Below are 24,368 nucleotides of genomic sequence, written 5' to 3'. Positions count from 1 at the left end.
GGGCCACATCTGGCAGTGCTCAGGGGTTATTCCTGGCTCTGTGCTCAGAAATTGCTCCTGGTAGGCTAAAGGGACCATATGGGGTGCTGGGAACTGAACCGGGTTTGTCCCGGGTTGGTTGCTTGCTAGGCAAATGTCTTGCCATTGTACAATTGCTTTCGCCCCTCTTCCTAGACTTTTGAAATGGCAAAAAATTTAGGGTTAGAGTAAAACATCTAGATATAGCAATTAAGTTATCCCTAATTTATTAATTCCTATTCATTGAAAACAATGAAAGAATGATTTGTTTCTTTGCAACATCCAGAGGTGCTTAGGGCTTACTTCTAGCTCTAGTTTTGGGATCACTCCTGGTGGGTCTTGGAGGAAAATATAGGGTGTCTGAAATTAAACCATGGTCATTCATATACAAGGCAAGCACCTTACTCACTGTACTATTGCTACAGTCCCATGGTTAATGTATTTAAAGACAATGAGAGAACTTTAGAAATAAAAAATAGTATAAGTGAAAACTTGCATATAACTTAAAAAAAGCAATTGATTTGAAAGTAATTTCTCAAATAGATTGATAACTAGTATCGACATATTATTTTGTGTCTTTGTAATTTTGTATAAATAACAATTAGATCTTAATGTCAACAATTGTAAAGTATAATAATTTCACCTTTTTTTTTTGTTTTGATTTTGGGTCACACCTGGCAGTGTTCAGGGGTTACTCATGGCTCTATGCTCAGAAATCGCTCCTGGCAGGCTCATGGGACCATATGAGATGCTGGGATTCAAACCACTGTCCTTCTGCATACAAGGCAAACACCCTGCCTCCAGCCCCTTTAACTATCTTTAAAATAAAATTTACTACCAATTTTAAATTTATCAGGAATTTTAACAAAACATTTAGAATGGTGTCATAACAAAATGACTATCTTTGTAAGTAAGCTATCTCTGGTCAAAAATTATTCTATTTCCTTTAATAATTAAAATTTAATAATACTTTATTCCTTCAAAATTCTGAAACTAGGCAAACTCAATTACATTTTAAAAATATTATTGACTTGAATTATGTAAATATTTTTCCCACAGTACTAGAACTCAAGGGGGGAGAAAAAGATAAAAGATAGACTCCTGTGAATGTCTTTATTTACACCTCTGCATTTTGACATGCTACAGACTATAAAAAAAGTTACAGTATACAGAGTTCATATAGGATGTATATTGTGGTTTAAAAATATTGATAGCATCTGTTTATAACAAACCAAAGTTGCTCTAGGTATAAAAACAAGTAGTCATTCCTCAGGAAACTTTGACAAATATTGGAAATTGAACAACTAGTCTTTGTTCTTACAACTGGGAAGTTTTAATAACTGAAGAGATAATTCTAAAAAGAGTTACTCATGTCCATTAGCGTTTAATTTTAGAAATGAGGAAATAATTCCCACAATGTAATAATAAATTTATGAGTTGAGGAAGACTTTGATCCTATTTAGAAATTTATACCAGTTAACACTGTATAGCAAACACACAAAAATGGTATATCATAAATAATGCATAACTAAATTTTGATGCTAAAAATATATCAATAGTTTCAGAATTTCCCATGTCCCTAAATTCAAGCATTTATCAACCAAGAGTTTATTGACAGTTCAAATGAGGAATGTAAAATTATGGAATGTAAAATTAAAGTGAGAAAATTTAGTTCAGGAATGTGATAGATTAACGAAATTAGGTTGTCTAGTATAATTTTATTCTTTTATTTTAGGGCTTCATCTAGCAGGGTTAACCTATCTCAAGGGTTACTCCTGGCTCTGCACTCAGAAATCACTCCTGGCATTGGCCCATTTGGAAAGCCAGGGATTGAACCTGGGTCAACCTCATGGAAGGCAAACATCTTATCTCCTGTGTTATTGCACTGGCTCACAATTTTATTCTTGTTATCACAATATCATCAACTCTGTGGAAAATTTCTAATTGAGCCCTTTGAAATAGCAGCAGAGGGTCATTCTTAAAAGTACTAAATTCAAGTAAAACTAAATAATATTATTTTACCAAACCTTTCTACTTTAGCCCTTCAACATTTTACATATTCTAAAAACTTGTTAAATTTTATTTAAAAAATTCCCAAAGCTTATATCATATTGCAGGCTTTTATTTTCATAGCTCACCTTAAGTAAACCACTTTAACTTAAGAGATGTGTAATAAAAAAACTGGATAAAACTTAGTACCACTAAAGCCACAATCTGAAAATAAAATGCAATTTCCATCTGCTTGCCTGGAAGGTGATTTACTACTTGTGATAACAACCATGCCAGATGTATACTTGAAAAATTTTGTTTTATTGAGTCAGAGCCATAGTGGTAAAGGGAAAGTAAATGAGTGTGATATCATGCAACCTTGCCAATAGGCAGTATTCATCAGCATTGTTTGGATTACTAAACAAAAATGAGAATTAGACAAGTCCTTGGATCTCTAGACTTGTAGCTGAAATCCCATTTCATGATTTAATCTCAGACATTGCTCAGTTTATCCAAACATTTCTGATCCTGATGCTATACTCACAGAGAATCCAGCAAACAATTCCTAATCCTAATTGAGGTTTATTAAGTATAATTATTAAGGTCGAAGTAGTTGGTGGCTTGATGACTTAGTGACTTGATTATGTGGCCTTAATCTTTTAAAAATGGCTAACTTTGGACTGTGCTTGGTTTTCATTTAAATTACCTGTGAAATTTTCAGGGCATTTGGCATGATTTAAATCTAAGTCCAAACTCATTTGTCACATTCAGATTCTTCCCACATGTTTGAGCACACAATGTATGTTCTTGATTGAATATTGCTAAAGCACACAGCAAACTGAAACAAGTCAAGGAGAACTATGCACATTGACATTTTAAAGCCAGTGTTTTGGTTTGTTTTTGTGATCAAGGCTTTTTTTTTTTTTTTTAACCATGTGGTCAAACAGAAGCAAAGATGACACTAAGAACATAAAGGCAAAAGAAATCCTTGTTTAAAGTTTTGGTTCCCGGTCATAATTCCACTAGTCTTAATATAAGAAAATTTATAAATTCTGTGAACTCAGCTCCAAAACACTGACATTATCTATTTTCTATTTGCTTCACAATTACCTTAGCTGTGATTCATAATTTGCTCTCTTTTTTTGGTGCTGGGAATTGAATCTCAATTATATTTTCTGAGAAAAATTGTGACTACTGGTATAATTCCTGACTACTTGGTATACTGCACTGTACTGTACTTTGTAATTCGACTTCGAGCTGTGCTAGGAGAAGCAGATCCAACTGTCTGGGTAAAGTGATGGTCAGATGAATTCATCATGTGACCTATAGTAGCTGTCCCACCCATGTTACTGTTCATGCCCCCACCTCCTCCCAGGCTACTTAACTCGATGCCACCACCACTCATTCCAAGTCCACTCATGGTGCCAGTCAAGCCACTGCTGCCTACACCACTGCCACCACTTATCCCAGCCACACCACTTATCCCAGCCACACCACTAATTCCAGTCATACCTGAACCAGAAACAACCCTCTCTGTCACGATGACATTGTGGGCATTTGATAAGTCAGGATGCATACTCAAATTGCCCATCATGCCAGAAGTTGGTCGGATTACTCGTTCTGTCACGATCACATTGGATGAATCTCTAGGATCAGGGATAGTCAAAGAGGTGGGTATACTTGAACTTGGGGCAATTACTCTTTCTGTCACTATCACATTTGATCCATCTCTCAAGTCAGGCATATCTAACATTCCATGAAAATCAGCACCAGAGATCGGACCAACTACCCTCTCTGTTACCAATACATTTGACCCATGTCGATTATCATGAATATGGACAGAGGGCTTAAGAGTGCCAGAGGTGGTATATGACTCCGTCACAGTGACATTACCATAGCTCAGAGGATCAGGAATTGGCATAGGATGCTGAACACCAGGTCCTGAGGGATAGACATTCTCAGAAATTACTGTGGTAGTGCCAATATGTGGGGACGTGGGTTGGTGTCCACTAAAATTGGGTTCTAGTCCCTGTTGAGGGCAAAAAGGTTCATTGTTGTCAGGTGGCCAAGTGGAATCTGGGTATGGATATTCTTCAACTTCTTTTCCCAAACTTATATCTGCCAACTTCTTAAATTTGGGTCCAAGGGTATCCAAGAAGCTGTCATCTATGTCTTCTCCAATGAAGCTACAACACCCTACAGAGCCAGCAGATGATCCTACACCTTCAATATCATATATGAGCAAACAGTCGTTGGATGGGCGTCCTTCATCTTCATCTGCATATGCATAAGCTTTCTGAATTTGTAGAGAAAAAAGGAAATATGTTAGGAGTATATATTAAATAAAAAGAACACTTTATCAGTATTTTATTTCCCATGACATGAACAGAGAGGAAAGAAATTCTATCTACTAAGGATGGTTTAAAATCATCATATAATTTCTTGTATTTATTTTAAAATACTTTTTATTTTTCATTCTTGATTTTTTGGGCCTTTGTTCTGAGGACTTGCTTTCTCCTGGCTCTGTGTTATTATACTGACTAGTCATTATTAGATGGTATGTGGTGAAAGGGATCAAACTCGGTTGAGTGTGTAAGGCAAACATCCAACTTGTTGTTTGCTCTCTGGTCCAATAATTTCTCAAATTAAAAGAAAAATAATTTAAACTTAACGTTGGTGATACATTTTGTATATTAAATTTACAAATAAAATTTCTATATACTAATGCATGTTGAACACAACATATGAGAAAAATTAAATAATTTTGTAACTAGATTGAAAAGTGATATATAAAAATGTTGAACTTGAAGTATATAAAATTGTGTAGCTTTTAAAGTTACTTAATAGTTGATTTGAGTTCATATGGGTCTGGGTTTTTTTCCCCTCAGATGGAGTGAATATGGTAGTTTTGTGAAAATTACTCAATGTGGCTTTTCAGTAAAATAATAGAATAATTTAACTTTGAAAATTCCATTTTTGGAATCAAGATGGAAGATGTCCAAAGACAGTTTTAAATATAAAATTTTCAGTTCAAAGTATTCTAGAAATACAAATGTAGGAACAGCAATCCTTTGCAGGAAGTAAAAATTTCAATAGTAAATCTTCAGAGAGGAAGTGATATTTTAACTGGAATAGAAAGTTGGTTAGAGATTTGTGACAGGGTATGGAATGATAAGTTAGAATAGCATGAGTAAAAGAATGAAGGACAGTAAACCCTATGAATAAGTGTAAGATATTTGGCAAATGAAGTTAGTGGTGAAAGCAATTTATGATGTAAGCTAAAAAGAGGTTGATTGATGATAAATTTCAATACTTTAGCCAAAATGATCTGGGAACAAAATGCTCATGTCAGTTCAGGAACTTTTCAGCAGCAATGTAGACTTTATAAAGACATAAAGACTAGACTCTGGGAACTTAGTTAGAAGATGCCTGTAAAAGCCTTATTGGCAATTAGAAGGAGCCTAGAGTAGAGAAGGAGTGCAGGATAGAGAGAGGCATGGAATAAGAGCCTTACCTGACAGAAGTAGCTTTCCATAAAGTTCATATTCAGGCCTCCTTCTCTACATTCTCTCATAGAATTTCTTCTGAGTGTTCCAGAATATTCTTGACATATTTCAGGTGCTGCTGATGTTTTCACACCTTCACTTAATTCAAATCCAGTTGTTCTTTCTCCTCCTCTTAGGTCTTGCATTTCTCTGCCACAGTACTCATTTGTATAAACCCCTAAAAATTCAATCAAATTAAATTTACTTTCGCAATGTGTTATGGACAACTACTTTCATTTTTGTGGGGATGAATAAAATGAAGGTGATACACAAAGGAGAAATAGCTATGATAGTAAGTTGAAACAGTTTTTAATTACTAATAATTTAAATAATTTTCTAATTGTTTACTAGAAGAGGACTTAATTATATATTGCACAGGAGAAGTAGACTATAAGTGATTACAAAATGATGACATGTTAGAGACTTTGATTTTATATTGAAGGAATTGGAGAAAATGCCCAAAGTTTAAACATTAAGAACTAGTCTAAGAAAATTAAAAAGAATTTCATCTAAGAATCTCATTTAAGAATAACGTAAGCCTTTAATATGAAAATATCACTCTTTTTTTTTTTTTTTTTTTTTTTTGGTTTTTGGGCCACACCTGGCGGTACTCAGGGGTTACTCCTGGCTGTCTGCTCAGAAATAGCTCCTGGCAGGCACGGGGGACCATATGGGACACCGGGATTCGAACCAACCACCTTTGGTCCTGGATCGGCTGCTTGCAAGGCAAACACCGCTGTGCTATCTCTCCGGCCCCGAAAATATCACTCTTAATAAATGAAGAATCTCTCATATATAGACTAAAAGAAGACATAGTAAGGAGTTACAAATGGTTAAAGACAATAGAACCTGAGAATTAATCTACAGAACTGAGTTTACCATGAGGGAGGGATAAGAGCTCTGGTGCAGGTGTGGTTGGAACACTGCATGCATGAAACACTATCATTAACAGTATTTTAAATCATAATGCTTGAAATATATATATATATATATATATATATACACATATATATTCCACTGTGTTGTTAGAAACAATAATCTCCAAAGAAACATGAGAAAATAGAGTTCGGAGAAGAGATAGTTATGTTAGAGCGGAAAAATTTGCAAGGATAACTCTGAATTTGTGCAAAAAGTGAGTAGAAATCTATTGCAGTATTTCAGATAGAGCATAAAAAGTGAATGATCACACAAATAATGGGAGTACCAGTACTGATGCATCTTTAAGGCTTTCACATTTTATTTTATTTTATTTTTTGGCTTTCACATTTTAAAATCTTGATTATAGTTAAGTTTTTGTCTCTTCCTTCACACTTTTATTATTTTGGTGCCTTCCATTGTGTTTTGCTCAAGACTAGTTTGAGCTTATAAAATTCGACCTTTAGAATGAATAGTATGTAACTTCAGCCTTTTTGAACTCTCCTTTGATTCCTGTACACGATTAACTTGTTGTTGTGTTTGTTTGTGTGTAGGTATTTGGTGTGTGGATGTGTGTTTGTGTGTTTAGATCACACTTGATGGTGCTCAGTGATTACTCCTGATCTGTGTGCTCCTGGAGGATTCAGGGGACCATATGGGGTGTTGTAATGAATGCCTGAAAATAGCTAAGGGACCCATAGGATTCCAGCCTCAGGCACCCATGGACTAATGATCTGAGTGAACATGGTTTTACAGTAGAGTTGTACTGGTTTACAGTGTTAGGGCCAATGATGTTTGTGTTAAAACTGAGTGATTTTTTTAAAAAAGAGTCATGCTTTTCTACCAAAGTTAATGACATCAGAATCAATATCCATTCTACAAGCAACCTATACAAGGAGGGGACCAGCAGGGGGCAAAGAAGGAGATATGGGATGCACGCTGGGAACAGGGCTGGAGGTAGGACAACACTGGTAGTGGGAATGGCCCTGATTCATTGTCACTATGTACCTTAAATATTACTGTGAAAGATTTGTAATTCACTTTGGTCACAATAAAGATGATTTAAAAAAAGTCATGCTTTCTTGCTAAACTAAATGAAAATATTTTGCTCACAGCAAAGTTTGTGTGAGGAGGTGACATACTAATTAGGGAAGCTCTGGACTTAAAGGGAAGTTCCCAGGAGTTGACAAGTATTTTAAATGACAATGCTAATGAGGAAAGCCACCAGCAGGCCCAACCAGGCATCTAGATTTTTTTTTCTTTTTTATTTCCCCAAACACAACTTGGAGAGACATTGATGGCCCCAGGGTTGGTCCTATCTATGGAAGTTAGCTGCCAGGCCTAAGGGCGCACAGCCTCCTCTCTCTCTCATCTCTCTTCTCTCTCTCTCTCCTCTTCTCCTCTCTCCCTCTCTCTCTCTCTCTCTCTCTCTCTCTCTCTCTCTCTCTCTCTCTCTCTCTCTTCTTTCTTTCTCTCCTCTCTTTCTTTCTTTCTTTCTTTCTTACTTTTTTTTTTTTTTTTTTTTTTTCTTTCCTTCTTTCTTTCTTTTTTCCTTTCTTTCTCTTTCTCTTCTTTCTTTCTTTCTTTCTTTCTTTCTTTCTATCTTTCTTTCTTTTCTTTCTTCTTTCTTTCTTTCTTTTCTTTTCTTTCTTTTCTTTCTTTCTTTCTTTCTTTCTCTTCTTTCTTTCTTTTTTCTTTCTTCTTTCTTTCTTTCTTTCTTCTTTTTCTTCTTTCTTTCTTTTCTTTCCTTTTCTTTCTTTCTTTCTTCTTTCTTTCTTCTTTCTTTCTTTCTTTCTTTCTTTCTTTCTTTCTTTCTTTCTTCTTCTTTTCTTCTTCTCTTCTCTTCTCTTTCTTTCTTTCTTCTTTCTTTCTTTCTTTCTTTTCTTTCTTTCTTTCTTTCTTTCTTTTCTTTTCTTTTCTTTCTTCTTTCTTTCTTTCTTTCTTTCTTTTTCTTTCTTTCTTTCTTTCTTTCTTTCTTCTTTTCTTTCTTCTTTCCTTTCTTTCTTTCTTCTTCTTTCTTTCTTTCTTTCTTTCTTTCTTTTTCTTTCTTTCTTTTCTTTCTTTCTTTTCTTTCTTCTTTCTTTCTTTCTTTCTCTTTCTTTCTTTCTTTCTTCTTTCTTTCTTTCTTTCTTCTTTTCTTTCTTCTTTCTTTCTTTCTTTCTTTCTTTCTTTCTTTCTTTCTTCTTTCTTTCTTCTTTCTTTCTTTTTCTTCTCTTTCTTTCTTTCTTTCTTTCTTTCTTTCTTTCTCTTCTTTTTTCTTTCTTCTTTCTTTCTTTTCTTTCTTTCTTTCTTTCTTTCTTTCTTTCTTTCTTTCTCTCTTTCTTCTTTCTCTTTCTCTCTCTCTTTCTTTCTTTCTTTCTTTCCTTTTTCTTTCTTTCTTTCTTTCTTTCTTTCTTTTCTTCTTCTTCTTCTTTCTTCTTCCCCATTAATTTCAACTATGGGGTGTTGTATTGGGGTGAGGGGATCAAACCCAAGATTCCTTGGGTTGCTGGATTGTCTGGCAACTTGGTGCTAATTGGGACAAATCTGAGGAAGAGGGTTCGCCCCTGCCTGCCTGCCTACACCCACCTCTGTCCTCTCCAACCAACATCAGTCTCTTTCCCCCCACCATAGTTGCATGGGGCTTGCTGACCAGGTTGCTGTAGGAATCGGCATCTGGATTCATACAGAAAACGCCCAGAGATTCTGGGTGTCACCTATGAGGAACCTTTTATAGTGATTGCATCATTCATTAGAATAGTGATAGTAGAGGATAAAAGTAAGGAACAGGCCACTACCAATTTAGCAGAGTGCCACAAGAAAAGAGATGCAGAGATGTAATGCACGATTGAAATGTCAGAGGGATGACACCCCTTGAGCCAACTGAAGTTTCTGCTCTGGTGTTGAAGCACAATGGAACCAGACACTGATTTATCAGGACCTGTCATCAACTTCAGTTTCTTCGAGTTAATCATGTCGCAGCGGGACCCATTGGTGAGCGGACTCATACAATATGTATTAGACTTGGGGTTTAGATAGCGAAGGGTTGAGTAATCAAAAATAAAAGTGTGGGGCTGGAGAGATAGCACAGCGGTTTGCCTTGCAAGCAGCTGATCCCCCTCATGATCTAAGGTGGATTGGTTTCGAATCCTGGGTCCCCATCTGGTGGTCTGTGCCTGCCAGGAGCTATTTCTGAGCAGATAGCCAGGAATAACCCCCGAGCACCCACCAGGGTCTGGCCCAAAAAAACAAAACAAAACTAAACTAACTAAACTAACTAACTAAACTAACTAACTAACTAACTAACTAACTAACTAACTAACTAACTAACTAAGTGTGATTGCATGATATAAGCTGCCGATCACTGTGTCAGTTCTCGCCACCAATTCCATTCAGTCCCACTCCCAACAGATATGGAGGAGAACCATTGCGTACAAGACAAGTGTCCTATATGCTATACTATTTCTTCGTAAATAAATATATATTTTAAGTGGATTATACTCTCATAATAAAAAGATTTTCGGTAAGCATTTACTTTAACCTCAAATTGACTCATAATTACAATTCAAGTCTTCCTTTCTATTTTAGAATTTTCAATCAGATCATCTCATAAGTATTCTCTTATAATTGAGGAAGATTTTTAAAAGATTTAGTATAGTCTGTAAAGATAGGATAAAGAATAAGACACTAGCATGCTCTGTGACGGTTGCCACACTGGTTTGAATTCCTGAAATCACCTACGGTCCCTCTGAACCACTGCTAGTGCTCAAAACTGAACACACTGCAGTCTAACTCTAACCCAATTAAAAAAAAACATTTAAAAGTAATAAATTAAATACATAACAATATTACTGTAGATTTGCCCTTAATATATAAGTAAAAATTATTCACTGGAAGAGGAATGATAGAAACAATTTTAAGGAAAAAAATAATTGAAATTAAGTAAAATATACAAATAGAGAGAACAACATTTCTTTAGCAATTTGAGCTCTTAAACACTTAATTTTACCTGAATTGTCAATGCATTCAATTAAATTTGCATTATCAGGAAGCATTTGTGGTACACAGATAGTGGTCAAATCCTAGAAAACAAAAGACATTTTCTCAATTATCATTAGATTCTCAAATTATTTCAGATATATTTTTTAAAAATAATCTTTCAGAAGCTTTGGAATTTTTTGAAAGTTCAAATCTCATTGAAAAAGTCTGTTTGTATATTGCTATCTAATTTTGGCATAGTTTTATTTCTCTTCATTTTCTCCATCGCTTTCCCAAAACAAAGAACAGCACAGACTGTGAATGATAGCCAACATTTTGGTTCATATGTAAAAGACTGAGTTTACCTGGCACCTAAACGTCATTTCAGCTAAAAATTAGCACTTACTGTTAGTTCAGGCTGTGGTCCTTCTACAGCCCAAGTCTGTATTGCTCCTTCTGAACATTCAGGAACTGGCTCAAAGCCAGCTCCACCACCCGGAGCACCTCCACAATCACAGCATATCAGCAAAAAATGGTACCACTGTAGTAAAAGGAGAAAATATTGATATGAGCAACAGGCTATGTTGAAACAAAACAACCTATTATATTTACGATTAAACTTAAATTTCCAACGTGACTTATGTTTCAGAAACCAAACTGCTTATCAATAAAAAATCAATGCGTTGCAATGTATTAGGCTATCATAATTTTAATTTGTCAAATAGTAGTCATATTAAATAGTTTATGTCTTTAAAACAGATTATGTATAAATATCTTAATATTTAAAAGGATCCCATTCCCCTCTCATTACTTTTTAAAATAGTAAAGGAGGGAAAAGGATAGTCGAAGAGACCAGGCAATATTTTCTCTGAGGTTATTTCCCTGAAATGTATATATATATCCATATTTATATAAATGTCTATATAAAAAACTACATATATGTGGTTTTGGGGTCACACTCAGCAGCACTCAGGAATTATTCCTGGCTCTGAGCTCAGAAGTCACTCCTGGCAGGCTTGGGGGACCATATGGGATGCTGGGATTCACACCGGGTCCTTCCTGTGTTGGCCACATGCAAGGCCACTCCGGCCACCGAAATGTATATCTATTTTGTTTTGTTTTTTGATTAAATCCTATGGTGCTCAGGGTTTACTATTGACTCTTTGTTTAGTGATTACTCCTAGCAGTGGATAGTGTTGACCATATACAATGCCAGAGATCAAAATTAGGTCAATCATGTGCAAAAAAAAATGCCTTAAACTCCTCCCATCCCTCCCTCCCCCCTCCCCCTCCCTCCCTCCCTCCCTCCCTCCCTCCCTCCCTCCCTCCCTCCCTTCTTTCTTCCTTCCTTTCCTTCCTTCCTTCCTTCCGTCCTTCCTTCCTTCCTGTCCTTCCTTCCTTCCCTTCCTTTCCTTCCTTCCTTCCTTCCTTCTTCCTTCCTTCCTTTCCTTTCCTTCCTTCCATCCTTCCTTCCTTCCTTCTTCTTCTTCCTTCTTCTGTCTTTCTTTTTGGTACCTGGCATCCCATATAATTCCCTGAGCCTGCCATGAGTGATTTCTGAGTGCGGAGCCAAGAGTAATCCCAGAGTGCTGCCGGATGTAGTCCAAAAACAAAACTACAAACGAATACTAATAGCTTTTGTGTTTGGGCTCATTTTTTAAATCTTTTAGCTTTCATTGAAATTTTCACGAGTAAAAGAAGATTTAATAAGAAATTCTATAATATAGATATTTTCTAAAATATATAAATTTTAACTTACAGAAAAGAGGTTTCAACTTTTAGTTGTGGCATAAAACTCCTTGTCAGATTTAAGCTTCGATTTAAATTATTTTGTTTGTTTGTTTTGGGGCCACATCCATTGATGGATGCTCAGGGGTTACTCCTGGCTATGCACTCAGAAATTGCTCCTGGCTTGGAGGACCATATGAGACGCTGGGGGATCGAACTGCAGTCCGTCCTAGGTCAGCCACATGCAAGACAAATGCCTTACTGCTGCACCACAGCTCTGCCCCTGATTAAATTTTTTAAAAGAATAAAATATTTATGTAAAAAAATATAATGAAGTTCCCTAAAAATCTTAGTATCTATTTTTTTGGTTGAGGATATAATAAAAATAGGCAGGAAAGTATTTAATATTTGTGTCTGTTTTTTAAGTTTGGGTATATATTTAACCTCATTAGTCAAATCATGAAGTCACTTATGTTTTTATATTTTAAAATGGTGTCGTTTGTATTAAATCAATTATGAAATATAAAGACCCACCTATCTACTTCAGAACTCCCTAATTTCAGAGATGAAGCATCTTGTTCTTCTTCACTATAATTTTTTATCACTGTCTATGATAATGCGAATGACTACCCTGGACAATCGATGGCATATGGAGAATCCATTTTATGGGGAGACCTGACCTCGGACTCTTCTATCTAGAGTGAATGTTTCTTTTTCATCAACAAAGCAATGTTATTAAGTAAGTGTTATTTTACAAGCAATAGCATTGAGGCTCATTTATTTTGTTGTTCTTCATTTGTTTTGGGGCCAAACCTGACAATGCTCAGGACTTTCCTGATACTTTGCTCAGAGATCACTCCTGGCAGAACTACTATATGTAATGCCAGGGATCAGACCTGGGTCATCTGTGTGCAAGGAAAACATCTTACCTACTATAGCATCTATATCTATATATACTATGTCATTTTTGAGAGACTCATTTACTTGAATTTAGAAGCTGAAGTTTAAAGCTAAATCTATTTCACTCTCTTTTCATTAGGCTATGTTAACACATTACAAAATCTCGTCCAGATATGGCCTATTTCTACCTTTCTAGTTCCAACACTCTCTGTTTTACTGTAAGGTATATCATTTATTGGAGTTCTTTTCAGTACCTTGAACTCATTCTTTAGGGGTTTTATTCATAGATTTTATTTTCTTAAATTGTGATCCCCTTATCATACCCATTGGGGTAATCTCCTATTCATCAGTTAAATGCCCACAATCAAAATTTACATCTGTATATAAACATTTTTTCTGAATTGTTACAGTCATTTTTTCTAATTGTTTTCATTATGCCTTTAAAATTTGAACCCCCCTGCATGTGACTAACCCAGTACCAAATATAGACATGCTATGATTGCACACACTAAGAACTTAATTTCTTCCCAGAGGTTTTTTGGGGGGCAGATATAAATAAGACCATTAAAGTACTTACATCCTAAGACCAAGAATCCCATGATGAGTAATCCAATACCAGCAGGACCAAAATGGATATTATCTGAAATAAGTGCTTGACCTACACCCGTATCTCCTCCTCCTCCTTCAAATGGTCTTCCGACTGTACTGATAGTATTACCGTAATTGTAATTATTAGTGAAACTTCCAGAGGCACCACCACCATAATTATCAGTGGGTGCATCAGTAGTAACACCCTTTATCAATTACATTTGGATCTATTGGACCATCTGGCCATCCAGAACCATCAAGATCAATAACAACTGTACCAGTACAAGTTCTTTGAAGATTATCTGTAACATATTTCAAAATGAAAGAAATATTTCACATATTTAGAACAATAACTTGTGGACAACATATATCTATTGTATAGGTATCAAAAAGCATCACTATTAAAAAAGCATCACTATTGGTTAATTGATAAATATGTAAATTAATAGATTATTTTCATTCATTTTCCATATTGTTACTTGGAAGTTTAATAAAAAAATTAGTATGCATATTATTTCTAAAACAGTTGTCACCTGCGTAGAGAAATAGAAACAGTCAGTGCCACTAATGCAACTTGGTGCTCAGGGGTCACTCGTAGCAGTGTTTGCAGGAATATATGAAATGTTGGGAATTTAACCAGGGTTTACTGTGTGCAAGTTATGTGTCTTGCATTATTTTTCTAGCCCACATATATTATTCACATTTAACTTTTATTATATTCAGTATAACTTTTGTTGAAGGCAGGATCACTTTCAAACAAAAATTAAAATTTTAATATATAAGAATATATGTATTTAGAAGGAGGAAAAAGGTTTAATTGCTTGCTTACCATCTATAGATAGAATTGTTCCTTGATATTGTCCTCTAAGCATTTCATATTGTTGCCTTGTAACTTTATTTTTTAAAGTAATCATGCCTGTTCTTGAATCAATTGCTAACAGGTCTGCAGGGTTATTTCCCATTACATATCTGTATTTGAGAAAAAACAATATGTATCACTATCAATTACCTAAGAATATTTTAGTTATAAAATCCAATTCCTTAGTACTAATTATGAATAGAGTTCCTGACTACAGTGTTCATGATTTGAGAATAAATTTTATTTTTGCATGTTTTGAGGCCATACCTGATGGTGTTCAAGGTTATTCCTGACTCTGCACTCAGGAATTACTCTTGGTGGTGCTCAGGGGACATATGATATGCCAGGGATTTAACTCAAGTTAGCAGCAATGAAAGATAAATGTCCTACCCATTGTATTATCACTCTGGTCCCTAAGACTTACTTTTTAATCATGTAGTTCTAATTCTTTGACAGCAATCTGAACTGAGTTTAAATTTTAAGAGAAAATAATTATTGAGCAGCCACTTCCGTTTAAATTCGCATTTTAAACATCAGAATAAGCCTATGCTTATAGTCTTATCTGTATTAAATTTGGTTAGCATGAGAGTTAATCAGTACAATCTAGACTAGGTTTTGATAGACTACTACTATTTCTAAATTGTCCCTTACCAAAGACACTAATTTCTTTCCTTACTGGCTCCATTATCATCTCTGTTTTGTTCTTATTGCTATATATCATGACTTTACAGGAGGCAGTCTATTTAAATTATTAATGATCTTCTTTCATCTATTTTTTGTTTGTTTTTGGGCCACATCCGTGAATGTCAGGGGTTACTCTTGGCTTTGAGCTTAGAAATCTCTCCTGGCTTGGGCGACCATATGAGATGCTTGGGATCCAATCGAGTTCCGTCCTGGGTCAACGGCATGCAAGGCAAAAGCCTTACTGCTGAGCTATCACTCTGGCCCCATTAATAATCTTCTTGAATTTTCCTTCTATTTTCTGTTCTTTCTTTTATCATCTTTAACTTTAATTATCTTCTTTGAATTATATATTTGGGGGCCGGTAAGGAGTCTGCCTTACTAACGCTAGCCTAGAACAGACCATGGTTTGATCCCTCAGCGTCCCATATGGTCCCCAAGCCAGGAGTGATTTCTGAGCGCATAATCAGGAGTAACCCCTGAGCATCACTGGGTGTGGCCCAAACACCAAAACCAAAACCAAAACCAATATATATATATATATATAATAAAACAATTTAATATGCATAATATATATAACATATATAATATAGCTGTTGGTTTGTTTTCTAGGGAACCAAGCTAAGTAAGCTTTGAAAGTAGAAATAAAATTATCTATTATGCTGAGTGAAATTAAGTCAGAGGGAGTGATATAGACGCAGAATAGTCTCACTTATCTACGGGTTTTAAGAAAAATGAAAGACATTTTTGCAATGATTATCAGAGACAGAAGAGAGGAGGGCTGGAAGGTCTAGGTCACGACATGAAGCTCACCACAAAGAGTGATAGTGCAGTTAGAGAAATAACTACATTGAGAACTATCCTAACAATGTGAATGAATGAGGGAAGTAGAAAGCCTGTCTAGATACAGGCAGGGGTGGGGTGGGGAAGAGGAAGATTTGGGACATTGGTGATGGGAATGTTGCACTGGTGAAAAAGGGTGTTCTTTACATGACTGAAACCCAACTACAATTATGTTTGTAATCAAGGTGTTTAAATAAAGGTATTAATAAAAAACAAACTAACAAACAATAAAAAGATTAAAAAAAACAAAATAAATGATATGAGAAAGAAGTTATCTTTTCTAAGTGAACTTCATTGTGGATCATAAGAATGTCAGAAGTGGTGGTACAGGGTGATAAGAACTTAAGTAGAGTATTTACACATATGAGGAAAAAAATAGAGAACCCCCACAAAGCCCCATTATTTATAATATATTTCTTTCCTCTATACCACCCTCCTCATTACTGATCTCAATCATTAGTATGAAATTCATGAGCATATATACTCAAATATTCTGATCAAATAGAAATATTTGAAAAGCTACATGGCCACATTCAATCTTAATATATAGCTTTTCTTTCTTTTTCGCGAGGGCACATCCAGCGCTGCTCTGCACACAGGTCCCCTGGCAGGCTTAGAGGACTACCTGGGATGTTTAGGATCAAACTGGGGTTGGCTGCATCAGGGCAAGCACCTTACTTACTGTATTATTGCTCTGGCCCCCAATATAATAAAACTATTTTAGTACCAATATTATATATAGACAGTAAATGCTAAAGAATGTGAATACATTTGAGCAAATTAAATATAACTTACTTTAAACTGAGAAAAAATTTAGTGGGATATGTTTAATCAACTGGTAAATAAAAATAGAAACAGGAAAATCAGTGTTTATCAGTGTGATAAAAATAGGTTAGATATTAATTCTTACCTAACAGTTGTTGAAGGTTGATTCGTATCCAGATCAGTGGCTATAAACTTTCCCACTTCATCATTTTGGCCCATATTGCTAGTTACTACAAATGTCTTTGAACCTGGACGGAACACTGGGCCTTCAATCACATTTAACACAGTTATAGAGATAGCAGTTGCTGTGAGTTTATATTGAGATATAATAGACTGATGAAATTCAGCTTTATTTCTAACACCAATACTAAGTTGCAAATTCTTCATTTCTTCGTAGTCTAATGGCTAGAAAGTACAAAGTGAAATATTTTTATTAAAGGTAAAAATTGTTCTGGAAAAGTAAAAGTTCTTAGAGAATAAATTCAACTTTTTTACATCTGTTTTATTCAATATACATATACTTAGTAATATATAATTATGCTATTTTATTACTCACTCAATGCAAATACATGAACATGTAGCAATAAAAATGTAACTGTCTAATATTTGTTGAACAAATTAAAATATATGACATAAGGTATAATTGTTTACTAAACACCTTAAGTACACAAATGGTCACATCTACGTTGCAATGACAGGTTGTTAGTCCTGTCATTTTTATTTATCAAAGAGTTTACTGTACTTATTATAATGCTTGGGCCAAAACATTATAGATTCAGTTAAACTTTTTATTTAAAAGGAGTGATTTAGAAGACATTTCACTCCTGTAAATGTGACTTTCAATAAATAAGGAAATAGAATATAGTATGTATATAGTAATAGGAAGTCCTTTTTCAAAACTTTAAGTAAATAAATCATTTATTAAGTGATCAAGTATTTTTATATATTATAAAATTCTTATTATTATTATAGTGCCAAGACCCACTAATTTTAAAACAATGCATTGTCTATAACTAGCAAATATTTCCCCAATTTTTTGTTGTTATTGTTGTATTTTTGGTTTCTGGGCCACATGTTGTGCTCAGTGCTTACTTCTGGCTCTGAGCTCAGGAATCATGCCTGGTGAAATTCCGAGGACCATAAGGAGTATCAGAAATGGAACATGGATCATCTATGTGTAAGGCAAGCTTTAACCCATTGTACATTTTTCCATTGGTCTTATGTGCAATTATCATCATGTTATAAAATTATATATTATATACACACATATGATCAAAGCAAGGGGAATAATGTATGAAGTTATATCTGGGAGAAAATCAACATCAATTCATTTTACAGAATTATGGAGATTGAATGAATTAATTTCATAAAGTAATGTAACTAGTTTGATTTAATAAATTAGGAAAGTTTACTCAGCTTGTATTACTAATATTGTAGTGTGGTGGTGAAAATAATATGAATAGCTGTATAATATGATAATAATAATAATATGAATTCTGTATAGCTCTACAAGTAGATATTTTAATTAAGCTTTATAATTATGAGGACATAAGCAAGTAAACATTTTCTGTAACTCACTGTATTAATTTTCAAAAAGTTCTGATATGTGAAGGATAAATGACTTTGAATTATGTATGATCATACTTTATGAAGCCAAATAAAACAAATGATCATACATTCCTTTCTAACAGAATTCTTTAGGTCTCAACTTTCAAAGGATATTATGAAGAAGAAATTAGTTTGAAAAGGTATATTTTGTCATAAAGAATATTTGTTGAAGGACAAGAGAAGGGTACTTTTCTTGCAATTGGCTGACTAGGTTTAATTCCTGGCATTCCATATGATCCCTGAGCATCATGGGGAGTGATTCCTGGCTCAGAACCAGGAATAACACCCGAGCACTGCTATGTAGGGACCAATTGGAGAAAAAACAAACAAACAGTGAATCCATCATCTGCAATAAACATGCAGTGATGCCAGGTTTAAAAATAGACTTTTATAAGTCTTACATTGTAGAGCATGAAATGTTCACTTAGTGACCACATCTGAGATAATTCTGCTACAGGTAAATGTAATGGATTATTGATATAGGAGAGCATAAAAGTACTCTCAACTTGGATTATGTCACTAGACTTATTCTCAAGTATATTTGTGCTCAAAATAAATACCTTGATCAGCACCTACAGTGAAACGATTGTTATAATTCTGCAACTAACATATATCAAAACACTCCAGGGGAATAAACTTTCAACTTATATGACCGATATTCTTGGAGCATAATGATGAACATGCAATCCTTTTTTACATAATGTATTTTTAAAAATTTATGTTAAAGTGATAAAATATTCTTAAATATCTAACTTAAAACTTTAAGGATTAAACATAGTTACAATATGAAATAAGATACATGTTTAAAATGTTTTAAATTTATATAAAATAAATTAAAATTCTATGTTCAGAAAAGAGTGTTAAAGTACACTTCAGGATCTGTTTCTGCAAGAGTGTCAATAAAAATTCTACTTAAAAAAGCTCCAAGTCATTCATAGTTTTCAAACTGTAATTTTTCTCTTGTACCTGAAGAAATTTGTGAAGTTCTTATTATTGTTTCTTAGTCTTTATTCTAAACTTGACAATTGTAAAAAGAATAGGAAAATAAAATATTTAAGTTAATGATAACATACCTTAACGACTTTTAAAATTCCCACATTTGTTCTTTCATCCATTTCTATTTCAAACCAATTTCCTTCATTTCCAGATATAAAGAATATTACTCCTATCCAGTTAGCTGAGTATTCCTCATCCAAATCAATGACTCTAATTTGGGCCAAGTCTGTATATAGAGCATTTTCATCTATAGAGAAAGAATACTGAAACAAGGAAATATTGTCAAAAATGAGTGAGAAAACTGTACAACATTTACAATAAAATGGCTATAGTTAATCATTTTTTGAAAATGGCTTTATGTATTTATTTATTTTTTTTTATTTTTAATTATGAGAACAAGGATGCAAAGAAAGAGGACAAGGTAAAGTTACAGTGGAAGGACAATACATAACATAATTCTCAGAAGTCCCCTTGCTGATATCCCAACTTTGAAATTTCATCCAAAGAACATTAAGATTGTAACACACTATAATATTTCTTAACAGCACACAAGGCAATCTAAAGCCATAAAACTTACATAACTCCTTAAACATTACAGGCATAGCATTTTTTTTTTCATTTCCATATTCATGCATATTAGCTTAAGTTAACCTCAAATCTTAACTGGGTTCTTTTTAAGGATTAGAGTCAAAGGAGCACAGCAAAAATGGTGTTAGAGTGGCAATTGTTGTTTGCATAGGCCCACCAAAATATGAGGGACATGGAAAGAAATAACCTTGGCCTAAATACAAAAAGACCAGACCCCTGAAGGTTCCTGGCACAAGACCAACTCTAGGCTCCAGGCAAGCTAGATCGTCCAATCCAAGACATTGTCTGTAGTGCCAACACACTTATATTTTTCACACAGTCTCTGTTGTTGGTATCAAGCTTCTGTATTTAAGATCCTGGAATCTGTATGTCCAACATTGAAGTCAGGATGTGGAGCGTCCTCTGGTTTCACCTCACAGTCAAAGTGCAACGCAGGGAGCCCTGTCCTGTAAGCAGGTCGTTGTTGTTGTTAAGTCTTCTCAGTGTTAATGGAAGTCTCTTTTGAGCAGGACAATGTCTGAGCAGTGTAGAGTCTTCCTTGGTAGAGGATTGCTTCCAGGTGATGCTATAGACCAGCCTGGATGTTTTGTGGATGGCTTCCCTGGTTCAGGGAAATGCCCTTTCTTCTGAGGTCTGTGCCAGGTCGTTATGTCAATGTTCAGGGTGTAAGGTCCCTTTGCACTATAAGATTTGTCTGTACCAATCTCTATTAGATAGGATCTTATTTATATGTATAGTATTTTCCCATTTTAATGTGCCTATGCAAAAAAGGAGCAATGCCACATGGTGTTCTTGGCCCATAAGGGGGTGATAAGAACAATTATGGTTCAATCATAAGCATTAATCTGGGGGACTCTTTCTCTAAGATTCCTTGTTAAACAGCTCAAAAAGAGAAGATGAAAAGCGGTTAGAATCGTCACTATATAAGACAACATTTAGTAAGAATTATAGCTGTCAGAGAAAAAACACAAAATATTCTAAAGAAATACGTGTCCATTTTATGTATCTTGAAACAGTTTGGGGTTGTTACACACAATACACGTCTTTGGTCTGTGATAAGGCTTGTACACTACTGATTAAAACGAGTAATGTAGATTAGAGATGTTTGGGGGTGATAGAGAATAAAGGAATAAAAAAGAGCTTTGGAGCGATGTGGAAAAGGGCACGATACAAAATAAAGATTCTGGATACGTAAAACGTAACATAACAGTAAGGAATACTCTTAATATATGAAGTACGCGCGGGGGCACTAGCCCCCGCGCGGTTCTGTAGTTTTGGGATGCATAGGGCGGGATTTCTCCCCCCCTCCCCCCCAGGGCCCGATTAACCAGGCGTGGCCCTGAAGACCCACCAGGTTTGGGGGGACCTTGGCCCCCTGGACTAGGAGTTCAGCCCAGGGGACCTGTGGCTAGCTGTCCTGCCCAGAGCCCCCAACATACCAGTCAAAGACACCCAGAAATCCTGGCATGTGGAGTGGTCTGAGCCCAGCTGTGCCTCTGTAGTTTTGCGATGCATAGGGCGGGATTTCTCCCCCCCCTCCCCCCAGGGCCCGATTAACCAGGCGTGGCCCTGAAGACCCACCAGGTTTGGGGGGGACCTTGGCCCCCTGGACTAGGAGTTCAGCCCAGGGGACCTGTGGCTAGCTGTCCTGCCCAGAGCCCCCAACATACCAGTCAAAGACACCCAGAAATCCTGGCATGTGGAGTGGTCTGAGCCCAGCTGTGCCTCTCGCTTTATGTATTTATTATAAATGTTTTTCCAGTGTTCAAATATATATATCATCTTCAAATTATTATTTAGAAAAATGCAAGATTTGTGTTTGGGTTATATGTAAATAAGGATACCATGAGCATCTATAGCTAGAATTGTTTGAATAAATTTTAAATTTACTGAATTTAAGCTTATTCATTTCAAGAACAAATACTTACTGAAGGTTGATCCAGGTATGGGATGTTATCATTTACATCTAGGATTTTAATACTGCATTCACACTCTGCTGAAATACCATCAGCACCACCATCTCTATCTGAGCCTCTCACAGCAAGAGAATATTGACCGTATTGCTAAAAATAGACATTAAAATATTATAGTCCAAATAGAGTCTCAATATGTCTTATGCAAAGTTACTGTAAATGTTTATTTAACACTTATATTAAACTATTGGCATTGAGAGTAGCATAGAATATTAAAATTTATAAATGTCACATAAATCAGCATAGAACTTGCCATGATTATTTCCTAAAATGCTTATGCAATCCCACTTAAAAAAAGAATATTTAAAAATATTCATTCCTTCTTAGGTTTAGGGGATGAAAATTTTATGTATGGCAAAACTTGCTAAGGTAAGCAGAAATAAAGATATTAATGTTTTGAAGTTTGGTGGCCTGAACATTTTTGACCTAAAATGAATTCCATTGCACTTTTAAAGAAAGCTTGAGAGAATTAAAGATACATAGTTAATTTCTTCTGATGGTGATTCTATTTATTTTTTATTTTTTAAATCAATTTTGATTTTGGAGCCACACCTGGTGGTGTTAAGGGGTAGCTTCTGGCTCTACACTCCGAAATTACTCCTGGCAGGCTAAGGAGACCATATGAGATGCCTGGGATCAAACCCAGGTTGGCCGTGTTCAAGACAAATGACATACCTACTGTACTTTCTCTCCAACTCCTGAGGGTAATTTTCAAACAGGTGTGAAAGATTTAGGTAACAAGATCTAGGCATCTAGAAACTTATGCTTTTACATTCAAGGGTGTAAAAATTAATTTTTTCTAAACTTCAGGGCCATTAAAGAGATTTGACATTTTAAAGTAACTATAATAATTAAAATTTTATCACTTATATGTGCTTATGTACTTATATGTACAGCAGGTAAGATGTACTAATAGACCTGGGTTGATTTCCCTACACTACATATAGTCCCCTAAGCATCATCATAGAGTGATAGTTGAGTACATAGCCTGGGATAAGCCTTGAGTATAGTAAGGTGTGACCCAAAATTTTGCTCCCAAATATTTTATCATTTATATTTATATTTATTCATAAATATATAGAGGTCAGATATAGTTTTATTAATCCTCAAAATTATTTTTAAACATTGATTTTTTTTTATAAAAAAGAATATAGGAGATACTATCATGTGGCATTTACTATGGTACTCAATAACGGTACATGTGTTGCATATTGCTATTTTCTACTTAGATTAAGAAAGGTAAAAACATATAGCAATTTCTCATCACAAATTGGCTTTTTGGATTTATTTTCTGATTATTCTATTTTACCTTTTTTCAATTTTTTAAACCAAGTATTATGAAATAAAATATAAACTTATGGGAATATTTGTCATCACAGAAACCATACTAATGCTGATTCTACTCTAGTATAAATTGCTAGTTATTGTTTTGGTGAGTAATAAGTCTGGCTATTATTTAATTTTCATATATTATTCTTATCATGTGATTCATTATCTAAAGTAATCAGAGGACTATCACTTAATGTGACATAGGAAAAATTTTGAAAAAAATGTTTAGGGCTGGAATAGTATATTGGGTAGGGCACTTGCCCACTTTAAATCCTGGCACCCCAAGTGGTCTCCCAAGCTCCACCAGACACTTCTGAACAAAGAGCCAGGAGGAAGCCCTGACCACTGCCAGGTGGAAGACTCAAATAAACAACAACAAAGTTCTTTTCACTCTCTCTCTCTCTCTCTCTCTCTCTCTCTCTTTTTTTTTTTTTTGAGAGTAGAGGCACATACTTTGTGTTTGTCAGCTGCACCTGGTTTTATTTTCAGGATGGTTTCTGGCACTACTTCAATGACCATGTGGTGATAGATTTTTCTAGGAATTTCTGTTCACAAAGCATGTGCTCTAGCCTTTTGAGCTACTTCATTGTCCAAAAATTATTTCTTAAATAAGTTTAGAGGATTTAGGAGTAAATATGATTTTTAACCTGTAAAAGAGACAGAGAGTCTATTCCTAGGGTCAAATTCCTATTGGTGTTTTGGGAAATCATAACGTGTCAGAGATTGTGTAGGAAGTAAACCAGGATTAGCTACATGAAAGCAAAAGTCTTAATGTCTGTACTATTTCTTTAGCTGCCAACATTAATTTTTTTGGTGGGAGGGGGATAAAGGGACTCCACTCAATTATGCTCAGGGTGTTCTTCAGTCTTTGTGTTCAAGGGATCATGTGATCCCATGGGTCAAACCAAGGCAGATTGAGGCAGGTGGAATGCAAATAAGAAAATTAATCCTATACCACATCTCTGATATATTTTTTCTTAATGTTTTGTAATTGTAGAGTGCACCTTTGTTGGAGTGAGTATGGGGTATTGAACCACATCTTTTGATAATCAGGGCTTAATGTTGGCTCTTTGCTGAGGGATCACT

At 35.0% G+C, this 24,368-nt stretch overlaps 1 protein-coding gene across 1 annotated transcript in view; it reads right to left on the bottom strand.

Annotated features, from left to right (window-relative positions):
• Positions 1–3,207: 3,207 nt before the first annotated feature.
• The window catches only part of DSG1 (desmoglein 1), a 39,027-nt gene continuing 17,866 nt past the window's right edge, over positions 3,208–24,368 (bottom strand). The window contains 11 exon segments of the mRNA XM_049770204.1: positions 3,208–4,303; positions 5,522–5,730; positions 10,456–10,528; positions 10,831–10,956; positions 10,958–10,965; positions 13,630–13,841; positions 13,876–13,942; positions 14,470–14,609; positions 16,934–17,193; positions 19,470–19,655; positions 21,909–22,043. Of these exon segments, the coding sequence (XP_049626161.1) occupies positions 3,218–4,303; positions 5,522–5,730; positions 10,456–10,528; positions 10,831–10,956; positions 10,958–10,965; positions 13,630–13,841; positions 13,876–13,942; positions 14,470–14,609; positions 16,934–17,193; positions 19,470–19,655; positions 21,909–22,043 (2,502 nt within the window). The 3' untranslated portion in view covers positions 3,208–3,217.

This window comes from Suncus etruscus, chromosome 3, assembly GCF_024139225.1.
Source record: "Suncus etruscus isolate mSunEtr1 chromosome 3, mSunEtr1.pri.cur, whole genome shotgun sequence".
NCBI lineage: Eukaryota > Metazoa > Chordata > Mammalia > Eulipotyphla > Soricidae > Suncus > Suncus etruscus.
Note: the sequence above shows the minus strand (reverse complement) of the source record. Positions and strands in the feature narration are given on the sequence as shown.